Source organism: Brachycentrus maculatus, unplaced genomic scaffold (assembly GCF_059751285.1).
Source record: "Brachycentrus maculatus isolate JH-2025_06_01 unplaced genomic scaffold, ASM5975128v1 h1tg000067l, whole genome shotgun sequence".
Taxonomy (NCBI): domain Eukaryota; kingdom Metazoa; phylum Arthropoda; class Insecta; order Trichoptera; family Brachycentridae; genus Brachycentrus; species Brachycentrus maculatus.
In genome coordinates this window covers 1,305,631-1,323,200 of record NW_028280821.1, presented here as the reverse complement: position 1 = coordinate 1,323,200, position 17,570 = coordinate 1,305,631, and the positions used below count along the sequence as shown (strand labels likewise).

Here is a 17,570-nt window from a genome sequence, read left to right as displayed (position 1 = left end):
AACTCAGTGTCGAATAGTTACAACGTATTTTTTTTTTAATATTAATGTATGTTACAAAATACAATATTTTTATTCAGATGATATTGAAAATATATATTTATATTTTATTTTTAATATTACTGCAATTATTTTAAATTATGTTTAAAAATATCACCTAATGTATTTTTTATATACTTCCAGGAGGAATTTCGGCGACTTTACGCACAGCTTGAACATTTAAAAGATAAAAACATGCGCTTCGGTAACAGGCATCTTACAGCCAAAATAAGTGCCATGCAAGAAGCGGCTGTTAGACAAGACTCTTTGGGAAAAACACTAGTCGAGGAAAAGGAACCGAATGATGATAAAAAGAAAAAGAACGAGACATCGCGGCTGAATAGCATGTTCTCGGCCATGGCGGACAAGCTGACGTGCGCCCAAGCCATCACTCCGGCCGAGGAATCGACCAGTAGCGGCCGGGAGTACGTCACGGAAGCGAACGAGTCCACCGCCTCCACCACAAAAGCCAAGCGCCTCAATGTCACATTTAGTCCAATAAAAAACTGCGAGTGCGATGACAATATAATTAGTGAAAAAGACAATGTAAATAAATCACACGACGAAGACGTTGCGAATCATTCTAAAATTAAACAAAAAGATCGATCCGTGTCCAGTCCCGTTAAAGTTAAGGAAACCAAAAACGAGACTGGCGCTAATGGTTGTGATAAGTGTTTAAGTAAAGGGTCCAGTGTAGAGGCGGAGAATGATATCACGTCGACAGTCGGGGAGAGAAGTGAACGCTCGTTCGACAAATCAACGGAACCGAGTGAATCTGACTCGGCCAGTGCCGTGCCCAAGAGTGGCAGTCCCGGGGACGTGGAGAACACTAGTCCGAACAATACTTCTAGCAAGTCTGCCAGAAATCCTATTAAATCTGGTCACGCGAGAACTCACGCTATTGTAATAAACCTAGATGATAAGAGCAGGTTTACAGAGGAAGTCACTGTATGATTACAGACTGTACCAAGATACAACTAAAGATATTCTCAAATGTTTCTATTCCATCCGTTTTAGTGCCGAAAAGCACTGCAACGCTGCCACGTGCTCGTATCAAGAGTGATATCACCACGATCGTGCTTCATACTTCAATGTACATTTGGAATAAAAATGAAAGCTTTATTGCAAATACCTTCCTCTATCCTAAGTCAAATGCATACCAAGTATGACGTGTGGTAGCGTCGCTAGCATTTTTGAGACTAACGCACTTATATTCGTATTCACAAATTCAGTTAATATTTAACTATGTTACAAAAAAACTGCATATAAAATGATGTTAGCTAATTCTCACCCCCGGTAACCTACCCCAATCCGGTTATTTTAAATCTGATCTCCCAATTAGTTTTAGACCTATGGATCTAGAGCGACGGTAATTTACTTGAGAATGTGATGATTTTAACTTGATGAAGGCAGGACACATAGGCTTGAGGACCAGCCTAATCTGTTTATTTTTTGGTATTTTCGTTATAAAACCAAAATTTAAATGTAATTATGAATACGTTTATAAAACAGTAAACTATTCTTAAATTTCATTCTTTCAAATAGCTGATAATACTTTAAAAAATAATAATAATTCAAATCTTAGGAAGTCTTTCATAAAACTCTTTGAACGCCCTTTTAGACTGTTATTTTGCTCAAATTCACTACACAAATTTTAGAATAATATAAATCATTGTTTAAAAGAAAACAAATTTTTATTACCTACTTCGATGCATATCAACAGTACGTTATATTTATAGAAAATATGTATATTGTTATCAAAATAAACAGCTTAGCTTCAACGTTCTCCTATAATAAATATAAATTGTATTAAATACACTCATTAATAAAGTAAAGTTATGGTATTTTGTAAATTTTAATTATTGTATATAAAACGTATTTTAAAAAATGTATGTACCTATATGTATCTAGTCAGATATTATTTTTAAAAATTCATGTCTCATTGCATCATTATTATAACATTATCAGAGTCAGAAATATTTGCTAATGTAAAAAGTTTAACTCTATTATATTTTAAAGTTTTATACCCTTTTGTTGACAAAGATCTCATTTATGCATTTTTCTATTCCCTGTTTGTCCAATCAGAAAACTCATTGAAGGGGATGGATAGTAAAAAGAAATACATGTGCAATTGTTTTTTTTGTAAATAGTTACTTACATGTGAATGTAGTTTGTGGAAAACGGATAATAATACGAGTACATAACTCTACTGTTTTAAATCAATTTTTGTTTTCACTGTATTTTATATCATATAAGTATATGAATATGAACCTTAAAACCATATAGGAACCATATGAACCTTAAAAGCTTGCACACCTCACGTCAAATGAATAAATAAATATACCCTGTCATTTATTCACGGATTACTTTGAAATATTACACAAACGTATTCGAATGCGCACGTGCACAGCATGCTACTTGACACTTATGTCACAACCATTGTGAACTTAAACATATTAGAAAGTGTCCTTTCTAATTTATTTATATAACCTGCGCCATGGCAACCCTTGGTCGAATACAGCTAGTACATAAAATAAAAAGCTTTCCGCTCACGTAATCCGAAATTTCTTCTTTTACTATTCAACATTTTAATACTACCCGTAATTTACGGAATAAAGCAAATTTATTATGTGTAAAACATTATAATTTTATCTGACGTAATAAATATCTACTACAGTATACATCATCCTCAAGGGGCTCGTACATTAGAAGTGTAAATACGTATTGTAAAACTAAAACACAAGGTAGTACGAGTACGGGTATGCATATCCGAGTGCCCTAGTCAGTCTGATTCTCTCATTTTTCCCTCCTATAGTGACTACTATTCTTCATCCATTTCCCATTTAGGAGTCCTGTCCTTCACCTTCATCATCTGCATCCCATTAAACATATTCCACATTTATTTCCTTAAATCTCCGGCCCAGGACTGATCACCCACCTTCCTATTATCCCGATCAAGTAAACACCGCATTGATTTATTACGGTGCCCTACGCATCACTCTGATTCATATAGGGGCCAGAAGAATATATCATACTGTGTATATGTAAATAGACGATTACGTAAATATTACACATTATATGTATTTATGTATGTGTGTTTATTTTTTTTATAAATTAATATTCCAAAATAATGCTCTGCCTGTAACCGCAATTATATTGAAAAATGTACCCAATAAAAAATCCTTTAATATGTACTTTATTCCAAATTAACTGTCACAGCCAGTTTTATTTTTAAGTTTGTGATAAATGTTTGTAGAGTATTATCTATTCTTTCATTTTTATTTGAACCTCATTGTAAGAACCCTATTACAAAATGCTTAAAGTGGAGTTTATCGTGACATTTAATGTTATTGTCATTTGGTCTACAATGTAAATATAAATATAAAAATAAAATTAAACCACGGCCATAAATAAATAACTTTATATTTAACTTTTTGGTTCTATGCAATCTCATATATTATAGATTTGACTGCCATCTGTCGGATGTGGCTTTCGACATTGTTAATTTGTAAGCCGCCGATAGAGCAAAAATCCTGCGATCTGAAAGGATCGAGGTTTGTGCGCAAGCGCAACTACGCGCGCCACTGATCTACAAGCGGTGGCGAATCTAGTCCAGCTCTAGTCTTCAAGCTTTACAGATGCTACTCTCTTTACGATTGTTAACACACTTCACATTGTTTTTTTTTTATCTTCGCGCTCGCCTGTTTATTTTCGTTAGAACTTCCCGCATCCAAAGAAAAAGTTATCGCTCCGAGCCGCCCTTTGGAATAATTGTCCTATCAGCAAAACAGTGCTACAGTGAGTGGCTGTGAATTGAGGTAGGTCGATTCCTATTTTTTGATGTTGGCACTTTAAATCTATGAGGTTCACTTTTCTTCTGCCTTAGGGGGTTTTTAGCTAAAGGGAAATCATCAACGCGCTTGGAATTACACACCAACTCCAAAAAATCCATTAGCAATCTCTTCATCAGTTCCGGTTCTTTAAAAAACGCGCAATTAAAATACAATTTACTCGCTCCAGACGCAGGTTCCTTTAATTGCTCGTTTTCCATCTTTTCCCGTCTCCGTAGTCACTTCGATTAGTTATGGATTTTTTAAATATATTTCATTGATTGTGCGTAGGGAGTAGGTATACTAATCACGTTTCTAAAATACCTTCATAATAAGCATTTATATTGTGTTAAATTATATTCCTTCTTATATCGCGGTATCTTATTACAAGGTTTTTCATTCAAAATATGTAGGTACATACAATATTATTGTTGCAATGCAATAAGTAGAGGTACCTACCTAAGTTCTCAGTAGCTACTTAGGTACGTAAATGTCCGTATAAGAATAAACAGACTACTCAAATACATTAAGAAATTCGTAATCATAAACTTTTTATTTAAAGGACTGTCACATTATATAGTACATTTTCTTGATATTGATCAAGATGCAAGTATACTGCGGGTTATATTTTAATAGTTATTTCAATATAGCTTTGTGTATTTACAAGGCACTTCGCAAGGCACCGCTAAGCATTTGAAATAATATGACTATCTATTAGTCGTAAAACATTTTTAAATCCGCATGAATATTAATACATTATGTAGGTAATGTATTATTTTCCGCTAAGAATCAAAAAGACTCTTTCAGTTTTTGTTTTATATTCAAGCGTGACCGGATAGGTACTTATAGGTTAATGTATTCCTTTATATTAGTTTATCGGCATTTAGTTGACATATTCAAAAACGCTAACGAAATACATTTGTAACTAGGTACAAATATCTTTATACTCTACACACGATGCGCAATTATATTTGTATTTCTATCGTAAACTCCATGTTTCATTATAATACATACTTATACTGAAACGCGTTTGTACATTTTAAATTTAAAATTGAAATTTTAATTGCGAGCTGTTTCGAATAAAAAGGAGCATTGACTCGCTGTGAAAGGGCTAAAATTACTAATTGCTATTAATTCATTCCCATTAATAAATCATTTTAATTAACAGTAAATACTATTTTGTTTGTTATTCAAGATGGCCGTGAAACTTTAATTCAAAATAGCAACACTCCAAAAAGATATTATTTTTTCCCAAATTACGTTTTGTATGCTCAAGGAAATAGGTAAACGCAAGTCAGAGGGAACAGGGGTGGCATCCATATACAGAATTTGGTGCCCTATGCGAACAAGAAAACAGTTGCAAATGGCGCTGGATCAGACGTCGCAAGAGTCAGCACTCCCTTCAAAGGCATTAGAACCTAGAATTACCGCCTTTCAACAGAAACCCTGAAAACTATCCGATTTTTTAAGAGTCGTCCAAACATAATATTAAATATAACAATAAGCTAAATGATTCTCAGAGAATACAACATTTGGAAGAAAAATTAAACAGAAAAGTTTTGTTTTCGATGGAGCTATATCCGACGAAATTAATTACAGTTTTATTTAGGAGGCTTTCATTTAAAAATATCAAGACATAAGAACTTTAGGGACTATGTACCCAGATAATATTCTTGATATCAAATTAGTTCTGAAATTATTCTCGCATTAGCCAGTTATTTAAACCATTTCGTAGAATAATTTCATTTGTCCATGGCTGCTTTTAAAAAGTTACATAGAATACTTTCATTAGTGTATCACTACAATTTCTTCCGGTATCAGAAATTATAAACTGCTGTCATAGTCTAGGTAAATGTGAACGCCTATTAGATACTTTAGTCCAAGCTTACTGGAAAAAAATGAGGGTCTAACACATGTTGCAAGTTTTGCAAATGTGATCCTCTTTATGCAGAATAAAGACCTTCCTGTGCATTCCCCCTTAGGTAGAATTGAAGAAATATACCCTGGCACCAATGTCACTAATAGTGGCTATAGTCAGAACACATACCGCTAGTTTTGAACAGCCATTTATTAAACTGTTCCTAATTCCAACTCAACATTACAGTATCTACTCAATGAATTAGGGCCACCCATTATTTTTTTGAATACTCTGAAATCTTTTGGATTATTATATATATTTTACGTAAATACTTTAAGTTTTCCATTGACATCTAATATCATGTATATTACCTTCAATAATATGTAAAATATACCTGGATTATTTAAGCCTTTACAAAATTTCAAACCCTTTTTCTGAGAAAGGTCCCTAATTAGCACAGGTAGACAGATAGTTGAAAGTTAAAAAAATAGTCCTATCTCATTTATTAGTGAAGTTTCTTGAGTTCTGGTTGTTGTTTTGTTCAGAGAGGTTATATAGTTATCGTGTCTTGTGAAAAAAACTTAATTTTTAATTTTAGTTCATAAAGTATAAAAAAAAATTGTAAACACAAGTGTTTTTTTTTGAAAAGGACAAAATGGGAAAAAGTAAAGACATTTCTGAGGAAAAAAAGTCTAGTGTTATAGTGCTACTGAAATTAGGAATACTATCTGATAGAGAAATTTCAAAAAAAGAAAACGTTTCTCGTCAAACAGTGGACAGAATTTCAAAATCAATAAAAAATCAGTCACCCGCCACCAGCAATCGGCGAAAGAACTGTCGTAGGATTAGAAAAACAACACCGAGGACTGATCGAAAAATCGTTCAAAGTGCCTTAAAAAACCGTAGTGCATCAGCAAAAACATTAAAAATAAAATTGGAAGAAGAGGGTATAAATATATCGGTATCAACACTGAGGCGACGTCTTTACGAAGTAAATCTGAAATGCAGGCGCCCTGTAAAAGTACCAAAATTGACACCACGAATGAAAGCGGATCGATTAAAATGGGCCAGGCTACATCGAAATTACTCGGTAGATGATTGGAAAAAGGTATTTATTTAAATTGAATTTTCAACATATCATTTTAGTAAATAAACTTATATATTTGAATTAAACTTAAATTTTCATTATTTTTCAGGTCATCTTTAGTGATGAGTGCCGGTTAGAAGCCGTAACAGAGAGCCGTCAATTCGTCGGAAGAACACCAATGGAACGTTACAATGAGGCCTGTGTGATAAAAGTTATCAAATACCCCCCTGCAACAATGATATTGTCATGTATTATTAACAATTTACCTGGGCCGTTGTTTTTCGTGGAAGGAACAATGAACCAAAATTCCTATAAGCAGGTCCTCGAACGAATTTTATTGCCCTTCTACCATACACTCGACCCAACAGAAGGTCCATACACCTTCATGCAGGATGGGGCACCTTGCCACCGGGCTAAATCAATAATAACATTTTTGTCTAACAAAAATCTGCCTTTGCTCCCCTGGCCTGGAAATTCTCCGGACCTTAATCCTATAGAAAACGTATGGAGCATGTTAAAAAATAAGGTATACTCATTTCCAAATCCGACAGTAGACTGTCTAAAAAAAAATATTCAAAAAATTTGGTCAGAAGACGAAGAAATAAAAAACATGATAAAACAGTGCATTTTAAGTATGCCAAAAAGAATTGAGGCAGTTATTTCTGCCAAAGGTGGAAATACTAAATACTAACTATATTTATATGAAAATATATGCATAATTTAAGCGTAATAAAGTGTTCATGTGTAAATAAAATTCAATGTTGTTTTATTCAAGGTTTTCTCTGAGTTATTCCTGTTTGAATTGAGAAATTGCGTGAAATTCTGCGTGGCCCTAATTCATTGAGTAGATACTGTAGTATTCGGAGATAATGGTTTTTTAATGTTTTTTTTGGTTTTTCGTCTTTACTTTTAATATTTTTGCACTGCCTTTTATGTCTTAAAATAAGAAGCGTTGAAAAAAAAATCTTAGTTATATGGTTCATATTTAACAATAATTACTATTTACTCATCTGCATTATATTTCATTTTTATTGGAGTTCCGGGTTCTATCAGTTTGTGTTGATGATTTTGGAGGCTCTAGGAACTTTCAAGGCGGGGTACAGTTTGATGCAATCTCACAGAAATTTAAGTGCCATCTACCAGATTTGGGTTTCGACCTTGTCAAGATTTGCAAGTCGCTGGTAGAGCAATAATCTTGTCTTGTTAAGTGCAAGATTTTTGTCAATCTCACAAGTGGTGAACGGTCCAGTCCAAATCCAGTCTGTGGGCTCTGCGAACGCTTCTCCGTGTTTTTCTTATCTTCACACCCAGCCATTTATTCTCATTAGAACCTCTCGCACCCAAGGAAAAAGTTATTACTCCGAGCAGGCCTTTGAAACAGTCGTCCTATCAGTGAAACAATGCTACTGTGAGCAGCTGCGGATTGATGCAAGTTAACTATTTTTTTTTGTTACCAAATCAAATATGTGAGGTTTGCTTGGGAGTTTTAAGCCCAAGGGGAATTATCGATGTGATTGGAAGATCCACTTCCACTTCTTTAAAAAACACGCAATAAAAAACAGTCCAGTCACTCAAAGCGAAGGATGTTTTAATTCTTCTCTTCCGCTGTCGTATTTTATTTGAGAATAATTGAATGAAGGTAATATGTTCATGTTAGCTTAATCTGTAGGTGTAGCTTTCTCCAGAACACTTTTTTAAAACTTTAACTCAAAATCTTTGATTGTGTCATCGTTCTCGCAAATGAGCGATAGGCAAATGAACATGTTTATGAATTTCATTAATTGTACATGTTACCTTATGTATGATTTATAAATCAAATTTACTTTATTATCCAATAATAATTAATATTATCTGGATTAATATTACCTTTCAAAGTAGCTCAATTGAATATTGGTCTATTCACTAGTGAGCCCGGTGAGAAATACTTTGATCAATATTTTTACAAGTAGTACTTATACCGATGTAAAACACGGCAATCATGTTACTCTTTATTCACAAATACCACCAAATTTTAAATATTATACCTCATACTTATTTTGACTTATGTAAATAAAATGTGTAAATTGTGCTTCAGTGTGAAATTATCCAGAAACCCTCTGGAATAAAGTCGCTGTTGGAATTTTACTGTAAATTTAAAAAGTGAAATACAAAAGTGATAAATGTATTAGCTATATAATATAAAACAACCTTCGGCATTCTGCACAGCCAACATAAATTGTAAACTTATGGTTGTGCAGAATGTTTTTGGTACTTTATTATCATATAATAACTCTTCTGTAACAATAAAAATTACATAAATATGTACATAAATTAACATTTTAAATCTACCACAAAAATTGTAAATAAATAAAACACATTGTTTAATTTACTCAAATATTTATACTGTTCTATTTATACAACTGATAAAACATAATGATTTATATAATAGTCGTGTTAGAAATATAATAAAATATTATGATAAAAAATAAGGAAAATATTAATGGTTAGATATGTGGATCTATATTAGAACATTCTAATGTTGTATAAAAACATAACAAATAAATATATGAATAAAGTTGTTATACTGACATTTTATTTCTTCACAACCATTAATGACACCAAATAACTGAATCCCATTTTTTATGATAGATAATATTTATACACACGCATCAAAGTTTTGTACCATAATACGTCAAGATACTCATTGGGAAAGGAATGAACATAGTAATCAAAATATTACTGTACAAAAAAAAACAATCATTTCAATACATTTAAATAAGTTTTATTTTAATCAGATGGGACAGAGTAGGGGACGTCCATTTTGTGGCAGTGCTAGACCCAATTCAGACTTCCAATGAAGTAAAGGCCATAGAATTATATTTTGAAATGTTCAGACGATAATTCATAAGATACCTAACAAAATTTTAAACATTTGCTCCAACGCCTAATCATAGACAAGTTGTAAAGATACATATGATTATGAAAATGTATAAAGTCAACCACAATACTGAAGCGGATTTCTTTTATTTCATTTATTTTCAAAGCTTATTTATATATTTAATGCTACGTACATTGATTTATAAACCTATATAAAAATATAAAATCTCACATTGGTTAGAAATCGCCTTTGATAAACAGGCAGGATTTTGTGATTTGATTAGAAACATACTTGTCTAGCGACTGAGTGTTGGTTTGTGAGTGTATCACTTAATTAATTAAAAATATATATTTAACCCTTGATCACGGGACTTGTTTCAATGTACCTTAATACGGGAGTATCGTAAAATGTATGGCGGTAAGAAAAACTCAAAATTTACCAAAAAAGTTTAGTAAAAAACTTAGAAAATAAAATTGTAATTTCATGCTTTTACGTTTATCTTAAATTAATATAATAAAGAATTTTATGTCCTAAAATAACACATTTAAATACAAAATTAATGGTTGAAAGATGGATATAATCCTGTGATATTCAACTTGATTATATAATAAAAATAACAATTTATTATGTCTCTATATGTGGCATAGGTATTATATGGCTAATATATTATTTTTTGAAATACATACAAACGGTTAGTTTAATGACACATCGCTCACTCCTTTCAAGAACGTCATAAATCAAAAATCGTCAATTTTCAGTTGTGCGTGTTTTCGGAATGCCCAGAAAATGTACTATATCCCAGCAAAAGCGGTATATTTTTAACTTAATATTTACCCGCTACAGGGCAGATAGTGTTGTTTTTGCATTTCGAAGAAAAGGTGACGTCGCCCACCTTATCAAGCTGATATACCTTGGGAGTATTAGAAGGAGGGGTAGGGAGATGAAAGAAAATTCCGCACAAAAAATATACTTAAATTGATTTAATTAAAAATATAATAATTATACGAAAGTGACTTTAACTTAAACTAATCTTAAATTGCTATCTTAAATTAGCTTAAAATTAATTAACCCTATCTTAAATTAAACTTATTCTAACCTTTGGTGGAAAAGATGCGCCGTGATGATGAGGTGGCCGTGATCCTTTGTGAAAAAGCTGCGCCGTTGGATGCTGGGATGAGGTTCTTCTTATGACGGGGCGCCGTGCGATGATTCTTGCTTCTTATCTTCTTCTTCTCCTAGTAGAGCTTCAGCTCTTAATTTGAGGCTTATGACCCGGCGTGGGTCTGCTTTTGATACTCCGGATGAGTAACTCCCTTTTTTCTATCTTCTCTCTCCCTGCGTAGAGCTCCCGCTCTTCTCCTCACTTAAGTCTTAAAACCTGGTGTAGGTATGCTCCTTCTAACTGATTTCTCCCGACTGCTCGATCCCCCTGATCTCTCTCGACTGCTGCTTACAACTCCTCGATCCCACTGATTTCCCGAATGCTCCTTCCAACTGATTTCTCCCGACTGACTATTCCGACCAGTCCGACTGGTCGGTCTTCTCTGATCTGATGGATCCCTTCCAACTGATCCTTCCAATCGTTGGCTTCCAAGTCCCCGACTTCCAAGTGCTATTCCGACCAACTGCCGGCTTTCAAGAGCGCGATCCCACTGATTTCTTCCCGTTATATTCGGTTTCTCTCCTTGAAGATCACGCCCTCGAAACCATTTTTCATTGGCTGACGGTGCGCTTGTATCCACCCCCAAAATTTTCAACGTCTAGACATCAATTAGCAATAATTTTATTTGCGCTATATCGTAAACAAATGCTTTTACTATAATCATAAAAACCGCCGGCAAATAATCCCTTTACAGGCCAGCGGGTTGGCGACAGTTTTTTTTATGATTCAAACCTTTTAAATACATTTTAGTTTTACGACAGGTAAATTATAAAAGGTCGGAGCCATAAAAAATATTTGAGTGCACAGAAAAAAAAATTACCTAAGACTAATTAAATTAAACGATTGATAATTGATTATTTTTGCCAGGCTAGAGGAGAAACGTGGTTTCACCACGTCAAAGGTATTGTTTAATTATTTTTTTTAATAAACTAAATATTTTTCAAATGGAGAAAAAACCTTCAGGTTTTACCTAAAAAGATCTGTTGCACAGTAAAAAGTTCAATAAGTGGCTTGATATTTATTTTTAATACATTGTAATATATTTTTAAACTTTAAAAACGTTCTCCTGAAAAATCAAGTTTTTTGATTTATGACGTTCTTGAAAGGAGAGAGCGACATATGTACATAAAGTCTCAATATAATTCAAGAAATAGTAAGATTCACAATAAATTGATAAATCAAATAATGTGATGTCATCCTCAGAACAAAAGTAGAGTATTGTAAAATTTTACTTAACCTATCTGGGAGTAAGGACGTAACCGTACGGCAAGACAAAACTATCTCAGAAAGAATATAGATGTTCCCCGATATGTGCACTATTGATCTGATTTCTTAAAACTTTAATTTACTGAAATATTGTGCTTTCAACAACTTTAATTTTTTAAACATTTTTTCAGCCATTTTACAAAATTTAAAATAAAAGTTGTTTCTATGCAGCTTTGATTCAAACAGTTTCAGTGTTAAGGTTATGAATTTACATTTTGAATATATTTTTATGAGGTTAAATTCAATAAATGAGTTATCAAGATATTGTGTGTTAAATTTTGCTAGTGATAATTTTGTGTTAAAAAGTGGATATATTCAGATTTCTCAAAACACTTTTGATTTTTTTCTCCCCAAATTATATATAATCTTTTTTTTAAATAGTTATTATTGTATTTGCTACAATTTGGTACTTAAAAATGCGAAATTTATCTGAATTAAAATACTCATTCCTAGAAATGTTATCTTTGCAGAAACTAAATAAATAAAGAAATCTGAAAGTAGAAGAGATTGAAATATCAAAAATAAAAAATAAAATACTTTTAAAAAGTAAGATAAGATCTATGAGGAAAATATATAACATAATTAAAATCAATGAGATTCATTTTTTATGAGAATTATAAAAATGATCACATTTAGAAAGACTAATTAGTACCGGTCTCCCAGTAAGACTAGATAAACTGGAATTTATATTTTATTTTATTCCTACAACCTGTGAACGCAAACGAATATTTTATATTTTATAATTATAAAAACTATTATAATTTTAACACATTAACTACAGGGTTTCCTTTGGCATGTGGAAGAATACTTTTTGCTGAAATGCAAGTTTTCTCCAAAGGCCTGTCGCTAGATCTCTGTTTACAATGTTTCATTTCGCAATCATTTAAAGCCTGGACAAATTTCACAAACAGATTGCTATCACCGCCGTTTGGACCGACCGAATACTCGCAAGAAATATTTTTCTTCACCATATCATTTATGCAGCAATCCATCAATTCTGAATACTCTAAATAAATATTGTCATATCTAAAATCCCTCAAGCGTATACCCAATTGAGAAGCTAAAATTCCAGTTATAAAAACATCATCAATCCAGAAGAAAGGTGTGGTTATCGCCTGAGAAACTAGTCTTTCCGCAGTCTTGGGGGTGGTAATATACATCCACCCGGAAACAAAAGGTGGGTAAAATGACTTCTTGTACTCAGACATGGTAACAAACCACTTGTTTGCTAAAAGTCTGATTGGTTTCATTCCCTTCATTACATATCCTAATAGAAAACTACTTGGATCATAATCCTTCAATTTATCGATGTAATTTAGAATACCATCAATGTTGAAAACGATGTCATCGTCAAGTTTAATAATAAAGTCAGCTGATGAACAATGTGTATGTGCCCAATTTAAACCCATGACATGTTTAAACGTGAGATTCCGATAAGCTTCCGTGAAGTCCCCTTGTACTATATCACCAAAACGCTCGCTTTCGTCCTTAATAGAACTCTGAGAAATATATTTCCTGAAAAGAAAAATAAAGTTTAAAAGTATTTTACAATATAAAAAATACTTTTAGTGAGTAAAACAAAAATAAAATCATAAAAAAAGTATATACTTATACACTTTTGTGTCTGGTACAAATTGTATTAAAATTACTACTGTGAGGGGGTGGGTAGTTATACATATCGTCATAAAAGTGCATAGTTTTTAAAAAATGGCTTAAAATATTAAACTAGTAAGAATTTTATGAGAAATTTTTCAGGGATATTTCTTTTAATCCAAAGTATTTAAATACAATATTTTTTAACGTTCTTAATGTGTCTTCCATTGTTAATAATATCATTCTGTTGGCAAAACCTTCAAGTAATATTACTGTGACGGATCTTTTTTACATTCAAAGTATGAAATATACAAAGACTCATATATGAGTCATCCATATTTCTTTTTAAAAAATCTTAAGGACTCATTTGTCAGTCATCCGTGGCTAACATGTTAAACTAAATGGCACCAAATTGAGTTTTTAGCACTACAACAAAAAAGTTAACGTTAAATATTTTTTTAAACTTAATTCAAATTAGCGTGCAGCCTCATTTTGCCTAACATGAGTTCAATAGTGAAATACACTGCATTGTGCAGAGATTTTGTAATGCATTTGAAATGTCTAGGTACGACTTGAAGGTTCAGATTTAAACAATTATTTTAGTCTACTTTTTACATATTTTTTTTCCTTGGTTTGTGTTTACATATTTAATATAAACCATCTATACACGCGTATACGCATAATCCGGCCTGTCAGCCAATGGCCAATTACGCGTTACCGCATAATAAATATATACATTACGTTGAATCTTCTTACATAATATTTAGAGATACACTTTACAAGTTAAAGTACAGTTAAATAAAATTGATAGAAAATGTCGCTCACTCCTTTCAACAACGTCATATATCAAAAAACTTGATTTTTCAGAAGATCGTTTTTAAAGTTTGAAAATATAATGAAATGTATTTAAAATAAATATCAAACCACTTTTTGAACTTTTTACTGTGCAACAGATTTTTTTAGGTAAAACCTGAATGTTTTTTCTCCATTTGAAAAACATTTGGTACATTTAAAAAAATTATTAAACAATACCTTTTCTTCAAAATGCAAAAACAACACTTTCTGCCCTGTAGCGGGTAAATATTAAGTTAAAAATGCGCCGCTTTTGCTGGGATATAGTACATTTTCTGGGCATTTTGAAAACATGCACAACTGAAAATTGAGGATTTTTGATATATGACGTTGTTGAAAGGAGTGAGCGATGTAGCGAGTGTTTTTGCCTAGATTTTTCACTCATGAATTACATGAAATTATAGTAACTTTAAACGTAAAGAGTAAATCCACTCACAAGTAGGCATAGGCTATGAAACTTATAAAGTTGAAGCCTGAGTAGGGACATGATAAACGGTGTTGCATAAGCCGTAGCTAGATTTCAGAGTCACTTGGACATTAATTTTTAAAAAAAAATGAGCGATGTATAGTTTGGTTATCTCACAAAATCCTGATTTTCAGGTCGGCAATCAATGTGTTAAACTGTTTGTCTTTATATTACACATCTTACATATTTAAAATACTGTAACTGTATATATGTAATGTACAAAAACTTACTTATCAAATTCAGGAATATGGGCTAGAAGAAATACTCGTTTGATGCCCAGATCTTCGAGCAATTCTGAGGGTAAGGCTCTTCTGTGAGAACTACGCAGCTCTACATGTCCAACATAACATGTCACAATAAGAATTATTTTGTGTGAATCTGCAACCATTCAAATTATTATAATTTATCAGAGGAAAACTTAACAATCCGTAAACACGTTGACATCCGTAAACACATCGACACGTCTAGTATGCAAGTAAGAAATTATCATAGTACAAAGAGATAACTGATATGAAGATCATTCTCAATTGTCAATTAATTCTATATTAATGAAGAAATTATACTATCAATAACACCTCATTTAATATACGAAATATATATTTTATTAACTGATTTAATAATACTCACCAGAACAAGGAAAACTATTTAGGACGTATTTTGAGTCAAAAACGTGTTTTTCGATTTTTGTCAATATCTCAAATTGTTCACTTATTAAAAGGTTAGTATTATGTTTGAATAATTCATTGTCTAAAATTACGAAAAGCCATACAATGAAAACAACTAGCAGCAGAAATACCACCATATATGTTTTCATATTTGATAAAATTGCATTATCAAAATAGGAAAACAATGTAGTTTCAAGTATGTGAGTTGGTCAGTATTGATTATTTTATAAAGGTATAAACATTTTTGACCAATTATAAAACAATGTAATTCAAATGTTCATTTATAGGACGAATTCAAAGTAAACTTGTAAACTCCACAAATGATCGCCGTCGCCAAACGTATTATAAGATGAAAAAATATCAGCCGATAAACCGATGCGAATACAAGCTGTCACTTTGACATAAGATTCCATAGATACAGAGTATGTTTAAAAACAAAGTTTTTTTTTTTACCCAATGTCCAACGACTTATGCAACACTGCTTATCATAGCCCTACGTATATAATCTTTGAGACCTACTTAGGCTTCAAGTTTATAAGTTTTATAGCCTATACCTACTTGTGAGTGGATTTACTCTTGGGTTTTAAGTTTTTTTTTTAAGAGAAATATTTGCGTTTTTATTATTTACAGAAATATTTCAATTTCATTCTATTTCTGAGAGCCTAAGCGGCTCATGATTAGAAATAGGTATCAAATTATAGAGTGGATTCGAACCGAAAAACTCTGACACAAGAATTCGCGACACTAACTACGGGACCACAAACCGACACTTTAATGTTATATAATGTTAAATAATTCATGAGTGAAAATTCTAGTCAAAAATACTCGTAAAAATAGATAAATCTTGCGAATGTTGGTCTCATATGTTCCTAACCCACAAACGATATGTATGTACATTAATTAGGCTAACCATTTTCACTTTTGTTGATTTCTTAAGGAACACAGCGATCAAAAGGTACCAAATAATCCAAATAACATGAGTTAATTATCAATTCATTCTGATATCACTCTCCGTCTCCGGATTAATGTCAAAGTGTCCAAGCAAAAAACATAACTTTTTTATAGATACGTAATGATTTCAGACTAACGTTAGGTTGTTTAAAAGGTGGGTAGATCACTTGTTTCTACAAATTGATAACCGATATTATAAGCACATTGATATTTTTAGAAACAATCGGTAATTATTTCGAATTGTTTGAAAAAAAAAGTTATTCAGTTTTTACCAATTTCAACAGTTACCTAAGTAATTAACTCAAGATTAATACATACTAGAAATATTTTTACATTATTGTGGTAGCAGTTTTTTTTATAAATATTTCGAAATGATTTATGTAAGGAATCACCAGACAAAATATCTCACACCTAATGAATAACTCGTGCCAATCAAATTCTTCATTTGAATGTTTCAATGAAATCTGTTTCTGAATTAATACTTCTTGCAATGTACCTATCTTGTTAGTGTTTATACTCCAACATAGTATTCTTTTGAAATTCACTCTTCCCTAAAAGATGGAGAGCAAAATTGATCAATAGAACTGATAACCAAAATATATTTGGTAATTCAACGAAATAGTCACTTCGTACACCCTGAAAATGTATTGCTCTGAACCACCCATTAGTGAATTAGTAGCTTGTCGCATTTTAAAAGCTTACTACATTAATTAAGCTTCGAATGATGCATCATCTTATACTGATTTTGGCACGAAAATGTAACTGAATCACCAATATTGAAATGGATATCTGATAAATATATTCAACAATTTGTCATCCAAAAGCAGAAGGAATATCTCATTTCAAACTCCAATAGTTAAAAAGGCTGTAAAGACCGTAACGGAAACTTCTGTTACAGTATGAAGAAAATCTCAAAAAAACAAGCTTCATAAAAACTCGAATATAAT

The 17,570-nt window shown here is 32.1% G+C and overlaps 2 protein-coding genes across 2 annotated transcripts in view; one reads left to right on the top strand and one right to left on the bottom strand.

The window, feature by feature from the left end:
* LOC148311341 (putative G protein-coupled receptor CG31760) overlaps positions 1-1,810 on the top strand; it is a 269,803-nt gene extending 267,993 nt beyond the window's left edge. The window contains exon 11 of the mRNA XM_088256792.1: positions 181-1,810. Coding sequence (XP_088112918.1) covers positions 181-990 — 810 coding nt within the window. The 3' untranslated portion in view covers positions 991-1,810. The remainder of the gene's footprint in view (positions 1-180) is intronic.
* An 8,375-nt stretch (positions 1,811-10,185) lies between these two features.
* Positions 10,186-16,080, bottom strand: LOC148311340 (beta-1,3-galactosyltransferase 5-like). Its single transcript, XM_088256815.1, has 3 exons — positions 15,635-16,080; positions 15,238-15,385; positions 10,186-13,611 (listed from the first exon to the last, which is right to left on the bottom strand). Exons 1-3 carry the CDS (start codon positions 15,819-15,821, stop codon positions 12,852-12,854), a joined length of 1,095 nt encoding a protein of 364 aa, XP_088112941.1. The 5' UTR covers positions 15,822-16,080; the 3' UTR covers positions 10,186-12,851.
* Between the last annotated feature and the right edge of the window lie 1,490 nt (positions 16,081-17,570).